The sequence below is a fragment of the Mauremys reevesii genome, linkage group 12 (genome assembly GCF_016161935.1).
Source record: "Mauremys reevesii isolate NIE-2019 linkage group 12, ASM1616193v1, whole genome shotgun sequence".
NCBI classification, from domain to species: domain Eukaryota; kingdom Metazoa; phylum Chordata; order Testudines; family Geoemydidae; genus Mauremys; species Mauremys reevesii.
Window position 1 is genome coordinate 13,627,532 of NC_052634.1, and position 19,455 is coordinate 13,646,986.

General features: G+C 41.2%; 1 protein-coding gene across 2 annotated transcripts in view; it reads left to right on the plus strand.

Moving 5' to 3' along the window:
• The window catches only part of ARHGAP32 (Rho GTPase activating protein 32), a 190,079-nt gene that overhangs the window by 51,336 nt on the left and 119,288 nt on the right, over window positions 1-19,455 (plus strand). For both annotated transcript variants that reach the window (XM_039496377.1, XM_039496378.1), the window contains exon 3: window positions 3,774-3,860. In XM_039496377.1, the coding sequence (XP_039352311.1) occupies window positions 3,774-3,860 (87 nt within the window). The remainder of the gene's footprint in view (window positions 1-3,773; window positions 3,861-19,455) is intronic.

Sequence of the window (19,455 nt, forward strand, 5' to 3'; positions counted from 1 at the left end):
GATATTCAATCATATTAACAGGCAGCAGGGCATACCCAGTGCTGAACAACCTCTTTCAGACAGGGACAGAACTGTTTGAACATTCTTGAAGTTTTACAGTTCCATCTATCCTGCTGGAAGGAAAAGTGTGCTTTGCAGGAGGATTTATAGCTGGAGGTTGTCTGGAGGACAAGAGGGAGATTAGCCCAAGTATTAAGCAGTAGCAGGGAAGAGGGTGTGAGGAAGAGAAAGGGGGAGAAACTCAAAGCGTTTTTTAGGAGCGAGGGTTGGAGAGCAAAGGAAGTGAGACAATAAATGAGGTTGGAGTTGACACCAAGATCAGAATGGTCTTCACCTTCAGGAACTCTCTGAAGATTCTTAGCCTTGATGTGACCTTCCAGCAACAGGAAGAGCAGCTGCAATGCGAGATCTTTTAAATGTCCCTCATTTTAGGCAGGTTGTTTTCCTAAATTGTCTATTCACCCCATCGGTCAGGCACAAATCCTGCCCCCCCCTTTTTCTGATACAAATAATCCCTTAATGGACACTTTTCATTTGCTAAACAGGCTAGACTGCTTAAGAGCAGCAGAAATTTTGCCGTGTGCAAGGGACGCGTGTGAGATGAACTCTGTATTTAATACCTTGAGTATAAAATAAATGGTCCAGAGCCTAAGGTGTTTCTTGGCCCAAGACACCTTTTTGTTGCCTACTATAATGTATGTAGCCAGCAGAAGAGCAGTAAAAATTCAGGATGTTATGTCTAGTTAAGGAAGATGTAGAATTTGTTTAATATCTTGGCCCATTTTGTGGATTTTGTTTAATATGTTCTGTGGCTGCCTTATCTAAAAATGCAAAGGGAGCTTGGTTATGGGGAGAAACAAGACTTCATCTGCTGCTGTGAACTGATAGGCCACTCATTTGCTTGATCTTCTCTTTCACTCTTGTCTCTTTCAGTTTTTGCCTGGATTAGTTTTGCTCCTGACTAATTTTGAAGTATTGTAGATGGATCAATTATGTGCAAATTTCCCAGCAAGCAAAGTTCATTTTAAAGATTTTTCTCTTCAAGCCATTCATTACTTTTTTTTTTAAAGCTGAATTTATTTTTGCTTGAAAGAGGAAGCAAATAATTCTTCTGGCAAGTATAACTAATGCCTCCACTGTTCAACTTAATTACCACCCTGTGAGCCAGCCGGATTATGAGGATGGGCCTCTCTTCCTGGAAAGCGTGTGCATGTGTGGGTGAGAGGATGAGCTATTGCATTAGGTTCAATGCCCCTTTCAGAGGAGGTGGTAATGGTTTTTCTGAAGCTCTGTGATTCTTTTATTAACCGTATTTTTCAAGGGGTATATTTTGGATGTCTCAAGTAATTGGCCTCAACTGTGGATAGTCTTAAATTGTTTGGGTACAATTTTAAACTTTTATTTTCTCAAAAAATATTTAAGCCATCTTTATTATGGGATGTCAAAACCAGTAAAATATACTGCTATTTCTCCCCTCCCCCCAACTTTCATTAAGATTTAAAAATGACCTTTTATTGGCAGTGACTAATTTGGATAAATGTGCAGGAGGTATTTGGAGCAAGCTGGTCTATTGGTCAATGTAAACCTCCTAGGGGTCTATTCCTGGGTCTGCTGATGACTCACTGTATGACACTGGATCCATTCCTTGCCTCAGTATTCCCATCTGTAAAATAGGCAAATAGGGTAAAATGCTTGCACACCTTATAACATTTTTGAAGGAAAATGTTCACGGTACACCTCTACCCCGATATAACACTGTCCTCAGGAGCCAAAAAATCTTACCGCGTTATAGGTGAAACCACGTTATATCGAACTTGCTTTGATCCGCCGGAGCGCGCAGCCCTGCCCCGCCGGAGCGCTGCTTTACCACATTATATCCGAATCAGTGTTATATTGGGTCATGTTATATCGGGGTAGAGGTGTATCTTGGTGTAAGTGCAAAGTGTTTTCAAGCAGAATGTTTATACGTAAAAATTAATTACCAAACATGCATCTTATGATTTTCTCTCTTTTTCATTATTCCTATTAAGTGAGAAGTTCTTTGATTTTCAATCACAAGCGCTTATTGATTTAATCAGGAGTTTAAATACCAAAGGGTTTTTGTTATTTTCCAACTCCCAGGCTAACAGGCTTTGGAGATGAGCACAAAGGGAACTGATAGAGGAGTCAAGAGGAGAGGGTTGAGTAGAGATGTCTGCAGAGAGGGGCTTATTGCAGTGTTGGTTGGAAGTGCGAGAATGTTAAGTGAAGATCAGATGATAGGGCCATCTTTCGTGCTGTACAGTCAGATTGTACTTGGAGTTGCATGGTAGCGCCTGTCGTAACAGAATTCAGCCCATAATGAGGAAGCTGAGAGACCATCCGTTTGCCATGGGAAGCTGATAGAACATCTCAGATCAGCTGACGGCATTTTCATACTGCATGGCACTACTACATGCTATTTCTATTGGAGCCTCCTGCTTACGTTTTAGAGAGCAGTGGATTGGGAACTGCCAGTGAAGCCAATAGTGGAGAGAACTTCAGCATCTCACTTCCCAGCTTTGTCCATGCAAATGTCTCTTATGAGATTCATAAGAGCTAAAAAACCCTCACCCAAACCAAAAATCCAGTACGCTAAGATTTTGACTTAAAACTACTAGATGGGGAATTCAGGCGTGTAAAGTGGCTGCTCCATAGCTTGCTCCTCTGTGGAGCCTAAGTATTGCATCTCCTCCACCTCATTGCTCAGGAGACATTGGCCTTGGCTAATGTTCCTGAGGATCCCAGATGGGGGACCATAGTCCTTGCTATACTTAGGATTGGGTGAGTTAAATTAGATGGAATGTAGTGTGGTGCCATGCAAATCCAGTTCCTTTCATGGTGTTAAGTCAGAACCCTGGGGTAATTTTCAGAGTGGAAAAGAATTTTGCTGGCATAGCTATGTTGTGATTTTTACGGGGTAGGGGACACAATATAATTATGTTGATAAAGCTCCCCATTATACCAGCAAATAACGTTCTTGTACCAATATAGCTTATTTTTCTTGGGGAACTGGTATAGGAAGGACTTTTTTGCCCATATAAACTGCATCAATACTTGGAGGGTTTACTTGTAGAGCTATACCAGCAAAGCTTTTAAGTGTGGCAAGGCCTGAGATTTAGATACTCCACCTCCTGTTACATGAACAGGAATGATATGGTTAAATTTCTGCGCACTGCTTTGAAAAAGCTCCTGGTAATATTGTGCTTAATGGATCTTTGTATTTGATGAATGATGTTGTAAAGCACTCTGTTGTGGTAAATTACTTGATAATGTTGAAATCTGGAGACATGTTTTATTATCTAATGCCTGCCCCAACATATAAAATAAAAATAGAATAAAGTGGGTAGTTAGAAAAAAGATCACTGGTATCTGATGCATGAATATTTATGGGGATATTTCCCGTGGACGTTCAGTTTTACAGACTTCTAGAGATTTAATCCTGGGCGCTCACTCTGTGCTTGCTGACAATTGTTTGATTGGTGCACCGTATATTTAAAAACCTGTCAGCTGAGATAAAAAATCAAATTGTGTTTTGCAAAGTCTGTATATCTGGTGAATACTGAATATTTTCAGTCTCTCAACTCCAGTCAGACAAACACAGTCCCGGTTCCTGATACCCAGCATGTCTCGGAGCAAGTTGATGTGAATGTGATGCTTCAGGCATTATTACATGCCTGGCTTATCCCTGCTCACTGACCTGGTCTCTGTCTCTCTTTCTCTTCTACCCTCCCCCTCCCTGCTCCTTGGTGTAGCTTTCACTCCCGGAGGAACAGAATGAAGTAACAAGGAACGGCTGTGAATCCAAGGAACTGGTCTACCTTGTGCAAATCTCTTGTCAGGTAAATGTCATGGTTTCTTCTCTCCCCCACACCCTTGCATTGCATAACTATTGCATTATGTTAAATAACATGGCCTCATGATATTTTAATGTGTTGCTACTTTAGCGTGCATTTTTTTACATCTTCATTGGCGTAGGCCCCAAAAAGATGCTTTGTGTTGTGCAGCAGATGGATAATTTTTAAGGAAAGAAATACTGAGCTTGAAAAAGAGAGATGAGCTTGTTCAGTGAACAACCCTAACTACAGTATATGGAAAGCTATAACATATTTAGCCTGGAGGTATCTTATCTGCATGCATGCTTAGAGTGTATGCATATATGTGCATATGTATTAAGGATGTGTGCATACGTTAGGTGTACACACACAATATGAATAAATAGAAGTATATGTGTGTGAACACAGAGGACAGTATATTCTGTTGATAAAAACTTGCAACTGCGAATCAGGAGATTGAGGTTCTAGTTCTTATATGGCACCTATTACTGCGGTATCTTAAGTGCCTGGGACAGGTAAATTCATCTCTTTGTATGCCGGGTTCCCCTTCTGTTAGCATAGGGTTAGGAACTCTTCCCCATCCTTGTAGATCCTCGGGTGCAAATAGTGCAAACTATTTTATTATATTGACTGGAATTGATGCTTGTGGGGAGACCTATTGCACTTTGGGTGGAAGTAAATTACAGTGGATGTAGTGCCGGAAGGTATTGGTTATTTTTCTACCTTGTGTCTAACATTTTCCCCTAATATCACCCAAGTTGTCCCTTCTTAAGCACACAATTTGTTGACTCAGTAGTGGGCATCGGGGGAATAGCTGCAGTTTCTCCCTCTCATTTTGAATTTCTATGTTTGGTTTTACTGTCAGGTTCCTGAAGACTAGGGCTAAGTGTAAGTTGTAGGCCTATTGACTGGAGGTCACAGTTTATCTTAATTGTGGTTATGTGGGAGGGAGCTGTTTTCCCACAAAGTTGGAAGTCCATTTTCAATAGTATGACTGCCTTTGGGAGTGAGGGAAGGGGCTGAAATTTCGCAGATGAGTAGCTTTTAAAACTGCTTGTTCTTTGTGGGCATCTCACAGATACCATATCACCCTGTTGTTGCCAGCTGGAGACTAGACGATAGATTAAAAGAGCAATGCAATTGCTAACAAGACAAGACTACAAATCGAATTGAGGTTACACGCCCAGGTCTCAGCCAACTGGATTGTGTTTAACAATCTAAGGACTTAGGCTGAGGTTTTCCAAAGGGCCTAGAGGAGTTGAACTTCAGTAAGTTTTGGGTGCCTAACTCCCTTAGGTCTCTTTGAAAAACCTAGCCTTAATTAAAATATATGGCATTACTATTACCTTTCACATCGGACCATAGCACATATGCACTTCGAAAGTGTTTGAAGACATCAAGCATTATTAGCTCAGTAGCTAACTCAATTAAGGAGCCTGATTCAGCAGATAAGCCTAGTATCCTTCCCTAAAGCTCACCCTCTCAAGTGGGCCACCAGGACGTTCCACTTTAGTAGACATCTGTGAATGTGCTGCCTGTGGTCCTGAAGGGTACAGCTTTGGGCCCTGCTAGGCAGAGCTCTCTTTAAAGGTGATACCCAACAGCTGAGATCATACTAAAAAATGGACCAGTAGCTAGTACAGCATGCATGACACTGATGCTATATGCCCATAATTACACACCAAGGAGGAAGGCTGCTGTTTCTGCTGAAGCTCCAGGACGCTTTTCAAGGGTAGCCGTAAGGAGAGCGCATTTCCGAAATCTGGCATCTAAATGGCGAGGAGGTGGATCACTGTGGGCAGTTGCACATTGGGCAGAAGGAGTCACCACCTCCCAGCTAGCCATCCCTGAGCCTCCTGATGGATCCAGAAGCTGCAGTGAACCCCAAGACTGTGAACCATGGGCCACCTGCTGAGAAGTTCTGTGCCCCTGAATCTCCCACTAAAGTGTTTCTCTGAACTAAACTGACATCACTGGGTCCATGGCACTAAGCGATGAGATATAACCACTCACCCATTCCTCCCAATAATTCCTCCCAACCCACCTGACTTCCTCCTTATGCAGACTCAATTTCAGTTCTCTTGCTTTAGTCCACACTCCCATCTTTCAAACACTTAGACTCCGTCTATACGGCCCCACTGTTTGGGGCTGCACTGTAATTCCCCCGTGTGGGCACTGCAGGTGCAATCTAAAAGGTTCCTAGTTCGCATTAGCATAGTTCTGTTTGAAGAGCACTACATTAACACGCACTAGGACCCTTTTAGTTTGCTCCCACGGCATCCTTATGGGGGAATTACAGCTTAGTACTTTGGGGTGTGCTCCTATTCAGGGCCCCGTAGTCCGAATTGTGGGGCAGTGTAGGCAAGCCCTTAGAAAGCAGAGAAACTTGCAGCATCTGGATTCAGTGAAAGAGATGGAAAGATCAGCAGAGCTGAGTATTTTTTCCTGCTGGGGAGATACCGAATGCCCTAACTTCTCACGTACTCTCCTGATCTCTAGGGTAGGGTTCCATTCTGTCACCTGGGATACTAGGTGTCAGAAAGGATTTGACCCTGTGTTAATGTTGGTGTAGTTTAACAAGACGTATAAAATAGTGTACAGAATGGTAGTACTGTGGGGAGATATTCTGGCAGGATATGTCCATGTCAGGTCAAAACATTGAAAGGGGGAAAAATATGAAACAGATTTCACTTGGCCCTACCTTGGATTTGCTACTAGCATTGATGCTGAGCTAGTTGCAGCAGCTTACAAAAATCTTTTAAAATGCCCACTAAAGGAGAACCAGTCATAATGTTTAAAAGTCAGGTCCTGAAACACAATTGTTTAGTTTGGTCTAAATCCACTATAAGAGCTCTGAAATGTTTATAAGTATTTTGTTGCAAATGTGAATAATGTGGTAGAAAGTGAGAGAGAAATCCGCTATCTCAGCAACTACAGATTAAAGCTATCGGATAAATGGGCAGCAAAAGCTCGCTCTGGTTTGTATTGTAGCACTTGTGCAGTCCAAGATGGGTACAGTACACGGATACAGTTTGTGGTTTTTTGTGTGGCTTGTTGAAAAAACATTTATTTTGTCATTTCACTTTGCAACTGATTACCAAACAAAAGCTTTTGAACACTAGACCTTTAAAGTGGCTAGCTCAGATTCGGCTGTGCTTGGCAGACTCCCACCCAGCAGTTGCACTTAGGAAATTCTATTCCCCCCCTTTCCCATCTGAAAATATCATTTTATGAGAGTAAAGAGAATTATTTCCCAGATAAGATTAGGGGTTTTTTAAATGATCATTTGGGGAAAACTTTCTGTTTGTCAGTATATAAAATACTCTCTTTCGCTGATGTTCAGATTTTGAAATATCTCTTTATTTTTGTTTTTATCTTAGGGGCTATACAAACTAAGCCAGATTAATAGCCCTGAAGCAAAAGAGTTGAATGTAGAGATACTTATTAAATTTTATTTAAAAAGTTCAGCCCAAGAAAGGTGATTTTGGGTAAGATTGCTCCGTTTTAAAAATGTTGCTAGATAAATGGTTGGTATTTTCAGGGCATCCAGTTACTGTGGTAACAGGATCACTGTTGTTAAACACACACACACATTCTCTCTCTCTCTCTCTTTGAGAAAGAAAGGGGGCAGATAGAAGCCCTTAGAGCAACACACAGATGCTTGAGATCTGAGGAAGCCTTCTTGGGGAAGAGTGGATGCTGCATCAAAAGCAAGTAATGTCTAGTTTTCCTTCCACCAAAGCTAATTTAGGTTTCCACCTTTTAAAAATACTGACAATATTTAACATGCATTTTACTAGAGAAGGAGAGTCTCTCTAAAGATAACAGTGGTGGCTTTCTTTTAGGAAACAGACTAGTATAAAATCCTCAAAGGGATGATGTGCCTGTGAACCTCGCAAACTCTGTAGACAGTACTGGAGTGGCAAACCATAGTGATAAGCACAGAGCTTTAAATGACCACAGGAAGTGGCTGAGGCTTCTGGAATGGACAGGGTGTACCTGTGCACCGTCCAAGTCTATGGACTATACTTGAAAACCTTTTTAGCTCCATAGGGGTAAGCAGAGAATGTAAAAGTTCTGCAAAACATTTAATGCGGATTATAGTGTACCCTGAGAAATAAGCAAAAATTAAGGTCTCCAAGGGGGCTGAATGAATCCTATCCATTGTTTTTTGTTGGGCTGTAAAGCAGATTTGAAATCTGTAGGCCAAAATCTATTTGACTTACGAGTTAGAATAATTTCCAAACTATCAATATAATTTAAAATCTTCTACCTCAATAATGGCCCATCTATTTATTCAAATACAAAACCAAACCTATTCTAGTTTAAGGTTAAACAGCATTTCAGATTTAAAGTATTCCCGCTTTATAAAAGCTGGGGGGAAAACAGGCTGTGAAATAGAAATTGTCACAACTTTGAAGGGACACTTTCAACTCCAAACATCACTCTAGTGCAGTGGTTTTCAAGCTTTTTAGAGTGCATATCCCTCTCCAAATAATGTAATCTAAACCCATCTGAGATAGTCATAAAATAGTATGATTAGATTGCCAAGTCTTACTAAATAAAATGTGTTGTCTCCCATTACAGGGTTGGTTTTTTTTGCATGCCCCCTGATGAGAGCTGGCATGTCCCTAGGAGTATGCGAACCCCAGTTTGAAAACCACTGCTCTAGTGCAGGAGTAGGTAACCTATGGCACGTGTGCCAAAGGCGGCACACAAGCTGATTTTCAGTGGCGCTCACACTGCCCAGGTCCTGGCCACCGGTCCGGGGGGCTCTGCATTTTAATTTAATTTTAAATGAAGTTTCTTAAGCATTTTACAAACCTTATTTACTTTACATACAACAATAGTTTAGTTATATATTATAGACCTATAGAAAGAGGCCTTCTAAAAGCGTTAAAATATATTACTGACACGCGAAACCTTAAATTAAAGTGAATAAATGAAGACTCAGCACACCACTTCCGAAAGGTTGCCGACCCCTGCTCTAGTGTCTGAAATCATTTCCTACAATTGTTACAAGAAGCAGCTATGATTATTATAATTGAAATGGGCAAGAAAACAGATTTTTTGTGTGTGTGTTTTTTTGTGTATTTGACATCACTTTGTGTATAGTCGTTTTCATGGTTTTCCCCTGTCAGTTGCTTTTCTTTGTTTCGGGTGTGTCTTTCAGGGTCTGCTGTGAAAGGCTCATATCTAATCCTTTGCTTAGATGCTTTGCTGAATTGGGATGTGCTTACATGCATACTTAAGTTCTTTACTGAACTGGGGCCTTACATAGCAACCGTAGAGGGAAAAATCTTTTACATTATGAAAATGGGGTTGTGACACCACAGAAAGTCATAGGAGAAGCACCTGGAACTATTTGTTGATCCTTTTTTTTTTTTTTTTTAAATTGACTAGCACTCAAATTGATGCTGTCCCTTTAATTGCGGATTCACTATAATAGCCCTTTACCCATGCAGTTCTGGAGCATTCACATTCCACCTGCCCTGCAGGGTGGGTTCCAGTGAATAACACAGTTCCTGAGAAAAGAGCCTCCTTTTTGCACAGCAGGTAAAATTTCAAGACTAACACCAAAGTGAGAAGGCTCCATACCTCCAGCAACAGGCGTTCCCCCATCCATATAGGTAGTCCACCTCCCCAAGAAGCAATTGGTAGGTCGACAGAAGAATTATTTCATTGACCTAGTACTGTCTACACTAGGGATTGGGTTGGCTTAACTTGGCCGCTCAGGTGTGTGGATTTTTCACACCCTTGAGCGATGTAGTTAAGATGACTTAATTTTCTAGTGTAGACCAGGCTGTAGACTTCACATTGGCAGAGAATGAGCTGTATGCTGTGATCTGTAGTGTGTTGGCAGCACAGCATTTAGTCCTGTTCCTGTGCATTGTGCAAGGCAGCCGATGCTCTTTAATGTGCGTTTTATTTGAACGAATAAGACTCCTGATATGGTGGAGAAAGGCAGTTACGCATGTTTATGCCGGTGGTAGTTCTCTGAGTTGCCAGATTCAATATCTCCTTATAGAGTGGATTTGGTTCCAAAGGGAATTCCATCCCAAATCCCAGAGACAGAAGAGTGGGGGCAATAATGTGCTTTAAGGGGAGTGTAAAGAGAGAGCCAGTAAAAATGGGATCTGAATGTGATGAACAGGCCGGACTCCCTATCGTAGGTGGCTTGTGGGAAGAGGAGAGTTGAACTTTATATTTACAGAAGAGAACATCTTACTCATGCTAGAAATGTTGTGAGCCACGCTTTGCTGGTTCCATTGGTCAGTGATAACAACCAAGCACTGAAGCTGCTACTGGGTGCATTTGTCATCACGCTCTCTCATTCTTTGCATAGGATTTTCTGTTGCTACTTTTTAAGATAATTTTAATAAACCATTCACTATCTTAAAATGCCAGCATATCCAATTTGTGGTGACAATTCCCGAGCAACTCTTATTTATAAAGATGCTCATCTCTCTCTCCCTCTCATGTGCTCATCTCTCATAGCACATGTGAAAGAAGAATACAAGAGTCTGTGGTCAGCATATATTTGATTGTGATCACCCTGCTTGGTTAAGTGCTGTCAGAATCTATTGTTACTTATTTTTTCTTGTGTCGTCATAAAATCCACTTAGAAACTAGACAATGCAGTTTCTTTTACTATTATAGCTTTTGACCTTTTGCATTTGGCCAACACCGAATTTCTTGCAAATATTGTCCTCTACCCACCAAACTCCTCCTCCCCCTCCTCAGCCTGTGGCCAGTGCAGAAGAATCTTATCATTACTCTAGTTTTGTTACCTCATTAGTGGATTGACATCATCAACAGTGTCATTAGGGATAAGCCCAGCTCCAAGAATGTGTTTGATATAATTACTCACTGTTTTTTAGACCAGGCCCATAAAATCAATCACAATTGAGTTTTGTAGGGGGTTGCTTTTGGTTGGGGTGCCTGCTTTTAAACATAGAATTTACAGAATATCCTTTATGAAATCACAGCAGTTTTAGAGGAGGGGTAAGTTTTGGACCTGAACTACTAACCACTATTAATTTTCACAAATATTGCAGGTTTATACTGAATGAACCTTGCTTTGTTCTTACAGGTTCACTAAGGGGTTGTTCATAAGAATCCGTAGTTGTTAGAGACACTGAAATACATGCTCTGTTCTGTTCTTTTGTATAAGGAAGTGTTTTACAGTGCAGAATGGCAATGCAGAATCCTTACATTGTACTACTTGACAAATATATCTAGTGACCCTCCCATGTGGATTAGACTAATGCAGGAGAACAGACATGCCTCTCGCATGATAATTTCCCATTGCTTCTAAACGCCTGGCATTTTTATTGTTAGTATCATAAGCAGGGAAGCAGCAGGCAAAGGGCTGTGTTTCACATGAAGAATTCTGAGTCTGACACAGACTGAAATTTCTCTGCTGGGAAGATAGCACTCTCACAATCACTGAGGGCCATGTTGGCAAACAAAAATTAGCATTGTCTATTTTTTGGCCATTGCTTCCTCCCTTGTAGTCTGCAAAAAATGATGCTTAGCGAGTAGTAAGAAGTATTGTGCTGATACCTTAAACCAGTGATACTCCAGCCTCAGTGATTCAGGAGCCAATTAGTGATCAACATTACCCAGAAGAGCCACAGTAGTGTGAATTCATTGTTTCTTTTACTATATATATTCTCACAGCAAAATGACTGACCAAGTATTATTATTTTATCAACTACAATTGGTTAATGACTTAGTAAAGGCATCCTGATTGGTTAATAACTTAGATTGGTTAATATCATGTGCTGCATGGAGAGGCATTAAAGAGCCACTTGTGACTCTCGAGCCTCAGTCTGAGTATCACTGCCTTAAGCAATCATCTGAAAGGCAAACAGCATTTTTTTCTCGTAGCAAAGGGACTCCTTGATCTGTTCTAGTATCTCATTTTTCTATTTTAGTCTTAGATCTAGTCTACACCTAAAAATTAGATCGAACCATCTACATCACTCAGAGGTGTGAAAAAATTTGCACCCCTGCAATGTAGTTAGCCTGGCCTAACCCCTAATGTAGATGCTGCTAGGTTGAGGGAAGAATTCTTCCCTCAACCTAGCTCCTGTCTCTCAGAAAGGTAGATTACATACCTGGATTGAAACCCCCCTCCCCTTCCCCCCGTTGATATAGAAAGTGTCTACCCTACAGCGGCACAGCTGCAGTGCTCTAGCTGTGCTGCTGTAGCCGCTGTGGCATAGATATGGACTTAGAGTGTTTTCTAGGAATCACAGTTCAGCTACTGCACAGTGCAAATGCTTCTGTGCCTTCACTGTGGCATTAGATGGTTAATTTGTTGACTGGAAGTGCGCTAAGTGAAAGAGAAGTGGGAAGCATGTGAACACTGCATGTGAGCTGAGGTTGAGGGCTTTGTAAATGGAAATATGGCTGCTGTTGGAGGAGATAAATTTGAAGAGCAGTTTATAGGCTGAAAGTGTTTTCTTCATGGAATTGATGAGGAATTTGGCACTTTCCCCTAGTTCTCAGTTGGTTCAGTTCCTTTGGTGGTAGCAAGGATAGGAGCATTAATGTAGACAACGTAGCACTGGTGTTTTACCCTTCGTGTCATCTAGTCCTGTTGTCTGCAGCAGGAGTTACACGGGAAGTAACAAAAGCATGGGATTTTAAGGAAGAAAGTCCAGAGTGGACACAGCTTTCACCTTCAGTTCTTTGCAGTGCTCTGCTTTGGGCTAGATCCCCATTGTCATCTCTAGAGGTGGGTGAATACCTGTTGGTTCTTTTTTTGGTTAGGTGGCAATTCTGAAAAATGAAAATTGATTTGGGTCGAACTGAATCTGAAACTTTTCAGTGCTTCCAAACAGGCTGTTTCAGGCCTGTTCCAGGACAGGGATTCAGTAACCTGCTTCCAACATCCCAGGTCAGTGCTCTACCGCTAACTCTTATGGGGGTGATGACAACACCGCCATATCCTCCTCCGGCCATGTTGTGAGTGGCTGAAAGTATTCGTCTCAGATTTGCTAATGTTTTTGTGTTGACCAAAACTGCATTTTTTATCACTGAACTATTTGTCTGAAAAATTTCACCCCACTCTAGTCATCTCTTCCTCATATCCCCTTCCTTTTTGCTTCATTCAGACCTGTAGTTACGCCTAGTAAATGCTGACGACGACAACAGTGCCCAAAAGGGCCTCAGGAGTGGGGGGTTCCATTGTGCTGGTCAAAAACCATCCTCTTTGCATCTTTCCCCCTCTGTAATCGTCACGAATATGGGGGCCAGATATTTAAAGGTCTTTAGGCAGCTGAAGGATGTAGATAGGTGCCTAGTGGGATTTTCAGAAGTGCCTAAGCTGGTTAGGTGTTTTTGAAAATCCCACTAGTCACCTATCTACATCCTTCAGGTGCCTAAAGACCTTTGAAAACCCAGCCCTTGGTCCTCATAGGTCGAGGATATATCCAACCTCTCCTTCCAGTTCCTCATCAAATGCATTTATTGCTGCTGAAGTCTCTCAGTTCCAACGCACGTCTCAACGGCTAAGTGCTGTTTTTCATTAATGCATCTTCCCCTTTCCCCAGCTCGCTGTGGTTGGGTCGCTGGATCAGTCTTTCCAGGTTTGCTGCCTCAGCGCTCATTCCCTATCCGCTTTCTCTTTTCCGTTAATGTAAAGCAAATAAAATCCTTCCCCGCACTACACTGATCCATCACCTAAAGTACTGTGTCTGAATGGTTGTCTGTTGGTCTTAGCTCATGAACTCTATAAGGTAGGTCCCTGATGTACTCCACGCTTTCAGCTCCCAACACACAATAAATTAAACTAAAGTGACAGTAGTAATTGAGCTTAATACAGAATCTACGAAGTTGGCAAGTATATTGAAAACCGCTTTTTGGGGTTTACTGGAAGTTAAGATGATGCCAAAGCACTATGAGTTAATGTCTTTGCAAAGTTAGTGGTTGTTCCATGCTTTTTAAATATAAAATCTCACCTGTAAAGGGAAGGGGACGAGATATTAATAGAGAACAGAGGTTTGCTAAGACAATTCCAAGAACCACAGATTCTTGCCCACAGAGAAGGTAAGTGGCATATCTAATCATCTGTAATGTCTGTTACTCTGCAGCTGTGATGTTGTTGTTTAGGACAGGCTAAGTACATTCATTAATCTCTAAATAATGATCACTAGAGACAACGGAATTGATTCACTGCTATCTTCACTTCAGTTTCATATGGGTGTAATGCCCGTGATTTCATTGCAGTAACAACCACGTTAAACAGGATTAACAGTGGGGTATGACGCCCTTTTGCTTTTAGATAGAAACCCTTCTCCCAACCTTCCCATTTAACCAGGGGACTCAGGTCTAAGTTCACCAATAGTATCCTAGGCTTATGGTTCAATGTCCTAACAGATAAAGCACAAGATGGAGTATTGGTGTCTGCTAACGACCACCATTACACACGAGGGAACAAGACAACCACAGCCCTATGCACCTATCTGTAATCATAGAATCATAGAAATGTGCACCGAGGTAGGACTCAGTATTATCTAGACCATAATGTCTAGGAAAAAAGCTGTGTGATCATGGGGGTCTTTAATGTGAGTGACATATGGTGGAGGTCTCCTGCTGCCAGTACAAAACATTTCTGGAATTACTAAATGTTATAGATGACAATTTCCTAACTCAAAAAGTATTGCTGCCAACACGGGGGAATTCTTTATTAGACTTTGTCTTAAACAGATGAAGAGGGAATGATCACAGAACTAAAAGTTAATGGTAGCTTAGATACAAGTGATTATGACTTGATCACATTTATAATGTGCAAGTAGAATTAAGTCCAGACCAGTAAAACACCCCCCCCCACACACACACACCAATTTCACAAAATTGAAAACAGTTATATGCCAGATCAGCTGGCAGGAAGAACTTAATCAGAAAATTGTGATTCGCAAATTGGGAATTATTTAAGAACACACTACACATTATGTTGGCTGGTATGAAGAGATCAGGTAGTGACACCGAGGACCCTCTTTCACCGGTTACAACGCAAATACATTTTTAGAAACTGACATCCTGTGGAGCAGGAGTCCTGAAGTTATTGCTCCTCTCATCTCTCCTATGATAGGATGCATTGAATCCACTGGCAGTGTTGTACTGACCTGTGTTATTGAAGATGTACTAATGTTTTCCTGTACCCACTGTCCTCCACATCAATTATTAGATCAATATACTGTGTGTGTGTGTGTGTGTGTGTGTTATCTGGGATTCTAAGGGCTCAGTGCCTAGTTGCTAGTGTCCATTGTCCCCTGCTTCCATCCCAGCCACTGAGCAACTGTTGCCCTCCTGGTTGTAAACTTGTCAACTTGCAGAACTTTCCCCTCTTTCATTTTTTGGTTCCCAATCTCTTGCAGTTAACTTTTCCGTTCATGGCTTCCTTTGATCATTTCCCATTTAAATATACGTTGGTGAAGCAAAGGGGACAATGTTGCCTACTGCTATTCTTGGCTTTTGCACAGCTCATATTTAATGACAGGATCGTAGTTGCACTTGGTTTTGGTTTGAATGGCGTATAAATGAGTGGTTGAGTATTTATTGATTCAAACTGCTGCGATAAATACAGTTTCATGGAACTGCCTGTACTACAGCAAATATTTTCAGTAGATACAAAATTAGGTACACTTTTAAAGCTGTCATTTTGGCTTACCAAACAAAGGCACAGGCCAGCAATGCTGTGAGCTGACACAGTTTTAGCTTCCAATGCTAGTGTAGAACTTATCCAATGGATTAGTGAAGATGGTGGCATTGGTGTCTCGGAAGGGATGATACCCAGGATAGAAGCTGACCAGTTCATAAGATTTACATTGGTCTAAGCTGCTGTCCAAGTGTCCAAGGATGGAGATTAATGAGGGGCACACAACCCCTTCTGATTAATGTGCACTGTGTGCATCGTTTTGTGGATGGCAACCTGCCAGAAGGGCTGAAGGAATACCCAGGCACAGTGCTGGTCAAGAAGGGAAGATGAGCAAGAATAAATAAAGAATAAATTTCTCAGAATAAAATGCAAAATCTTGGAAGTGTTTTTTTTGAAGCACTAAAGGCTTTGACAATTATATGGTAGCTTGTCAATGTCATGTTCCTTGGACATTGTGCCAGCAGAGAAAACTTTGAATTGGAGAGATCAATCTTCTTGTATCCAAATGCCTTCCATTTAGATCTGGAGCAACAGTGAAAGGACAGGCTAGTGATTATGATTTCTTTCTGTGAGTGATGCCTTTTGGCAGGGCTTCTGATTGTAATGTGGTACTTGTAGGGCAAGGCTGGTCTCAACCACAAATTGAAAAGAACAGTTGGCTTTAAGTGTTCTAAAGAAACATTGATTTCTGCCCCATAATTAAACAAGTGTAAATGCATCACAGCACAACAGCTTCTCTACAATTTTTCTTGTAGTACAGCTGTTCCAAGACTTGGTTTCGGTGGAAATCCAAAATGAGAAGAGGTTTCTGATGGGTGTTCCTGCTTTTCTTAGCTGTCTTGCTGTTTATCATCTATGGATGACTTTAACAAGAATGTATCTGTAAGAACAGTATTATAGGGTAAGTCTACACGAGGAAATTGACCCGCATAGCTGTTCTTGAATACCTATTCTACAATAGCTAATTCAGAATGACTAGTTTTCCATATGGACATTCTATTCTGAAGGAAGTGACTTTATTGAAGAATATTTACTGCGTTTATGTAGCTGAGTACCTAATCTGGAATAAAATCACTTTTATTCTGGAATAAAGTGTCCACACAGGATAGTTATTCCAGGATAGCTAAAATATACCGGAACAGCTGATACTGATCAATTTCTCCCATGTAGACAAAGCCATAGTGGTCCTTAAGATATTTAAAGTGTGTTGATATGCATGAGATTGCAGGTAAAATATGTATATAATTAAAAATTAATTCTTTTTATATTTTTTCTGTTCTTTGAGCTGTTAGGGGTCATGTTTTTAAGCTTTTTATCCATAACCATGAGGGCTAAGACCTTAAATTTATTTTTTTTTAATGAAAGCTGAGATTTTCATGTAACTGCCTGATTCCAGTAGCTGGGACTTTAAGAAAAACACCAGATAGCCCGAGACTTGCAATAAATGGAGCTGTAATTTTTTTTGGCTGTTATATCAGGTGGCCACTATTGTGTTGTGATTAGTATTGAAGAACTCCCACGCAGACTGAAATGTTACTGCGAGTAGCAGGTAACGCTGTATTCTTGGATTGCGTGCAGTGGGGTCTCTACCTTCTTCCTTTTGACTGCACGAGGGAGTTCTTGCATCATGATGTGCACCAAGGTGCAGTTGATGAGATGGAGATGTGTTGGCCAACAGCTTCCAGGACAAGGTTGCAGGATAGAACCATCAAAGTTGGGACTGTTCCATGGAAATCAGGAAGAGTTGTATATCCTAGCAACTGTGCTGACCTATAGGAGTGTTTTACCATTGTACAGAGGACATGTTACTCCTGGCAGCTTGCACTTTCTTCTACCCTGGCTGGCAGGTCAACGAGAGCCTTAAACAGTGTAACCTGTTTTCTTTCAGGGAAATGTCAACATTTGTACTTTGGGAAACCGCTTTCCAGATAGTCTTGCAGCAGCCTAGCTTGGGGGTTACTCTAAAATGTCTATTTATGCTGTATAACCAAGAAATCCCCCTTGGACATCACAATTTGGCTAATCACAATCAAAACCACAAAGGAAATTATTATGGATGTAGTGACTTTATTAATGCAGTTGGTCCTTGTTTGAGAAGAACATGCCTGTCCTTGAATGAGGAAAGGGAAGAATACTGGTGTGATTGTCATTATTGCATTCCATCCATTCCCCATAGCTTATTGGATAGGAACTTACCTGTTCAGAAAAGCACAGGGAAGTTGTGGGGCAGTCACAGGGTGTTTAGTTGTAACTTGGCGTCAGCTGAGAAAGAGAGGAGGAGAAAAGTAGCATGAATCTGGCCACCAAGCAGCATTGGAGGAAGAATGTCCCTCAAATGGGCTGCTGCAGGGCTACTGGGATGTTCACAGTGGTAAAGAAGCTAGCTGGTTTCAGAATAAGCCCTCTGAAGGGAAATGAATTAAGCCTCACCTCACTATGGGGAGGAAGTGTAGTGTTCTATTCCCATGATAAGGTGAGATAGCTGGAGCACAGAGAACTCTATAGCTTGTCAGTAGCAAAGCCAGGGATAGAACCCTGGCCTCCTGACTCAGTACCGGTGCCTGTCGATAGGGACCTAAGAAACATTTAATGAAAACATAAAAATCTAAATAGGGAATCGGCTAGCACAAATATAACGGCATCCTAAACCTAAAGAACTTGTGCAAGGACAAACCACTTGGGCCTTGAAATATGTTCTCTCCCCTTCCTTTGACTCCCCTGCCCCCTGAAAAATCCACTTAATACAAAATAGAGGGGTAAAAACAGGATCGCAAATCTGAAAAGTACAAGTGAGGGAGCCCAACGCCAGTCATAGATAAGCCTGAAAAAATAATAATAATAATGGCACATGGATGTTGAAGCTTTGGGAATACTCTTCTGACAGCTCAGGTTTAAATAGATAAGGGGAAAATAAATTGATTTTCTTATGTTTGTTTTTTAAACAGACATTTTGTGTTGATTTGTGGTCTTGAGACATTTTATATTTATTTATTTATTTATTTAAAGTTTTGTGTCTCACCTTTTAAAAAGCCCCAATTTGTGGAGTTAGTCGTTAAAAATATCATACCTTAAATGTTCCATCTTTTAGGTCTTGGTGCCACTACTCAATCTGTTTCTTCTTAAAAACCAGTGTGTGCGGTTGCCAAAAAAGAAGCTATTTTTCCAACTTGGCTACTGCCCTGGTTACAAAACTTCTGCAAATCTTCCTGGATTTCTTCTGATGTGTGCACTGTATTTAATGTCCTACCCCACTGTCTCTTTTTTTTGACTTCTTATCATGTACAGCTTTGAAAGAGCTGTTAGTCGGTGATGCTTTCTGGCTTTTAAAATGCCCTAGAAAGTGTTCATTCTCTGCAGCATCTCTCATAAATTAATATGGGTGCTTCAGCAGATTTATTTATTTGTATATGCTCAAAAAATGGCAGACAAGATGGGAGAAGTATCTTTTATTGCACCAGTGTTTGCTGATGAGAGAGACAGCTTTCAAGCTACACAGGGCCCTTCTTCAGAGGACACAGCCACTGCTGTGACAAGTTTACCATCCAGTCCTAGAGCTCTGTTTCTGCAAGGTGTGCTTTACAGGTGAACCCCTGAACCTGCCTCATACCCCATTGACCCATTAGGATTCACTCAGGCAGAAGATGTGGGATTAGGGGTCTCTGAGTGGCCAAAACAGAAAGAACAACCACAAGGAAAAGGAGTGGATTTTGAGGAAGGGGAGGACAGTAGTTGCACAAATGCTTGTTCTTGCTGTTCATGCTTCCTAAATGCAGATAGAGGCAGGTGCTCACTGACTTCAGACTGTGATGCCAGCACACTGTGTTTATTTCAGCCTAATTTATTTATTATCTATGCCCTTAGCTTGTGAAATATCTTTGGGAAATCAAGGGATAATGGTGGTAATGTCTGGCAAACATTTTGAAAATCCTT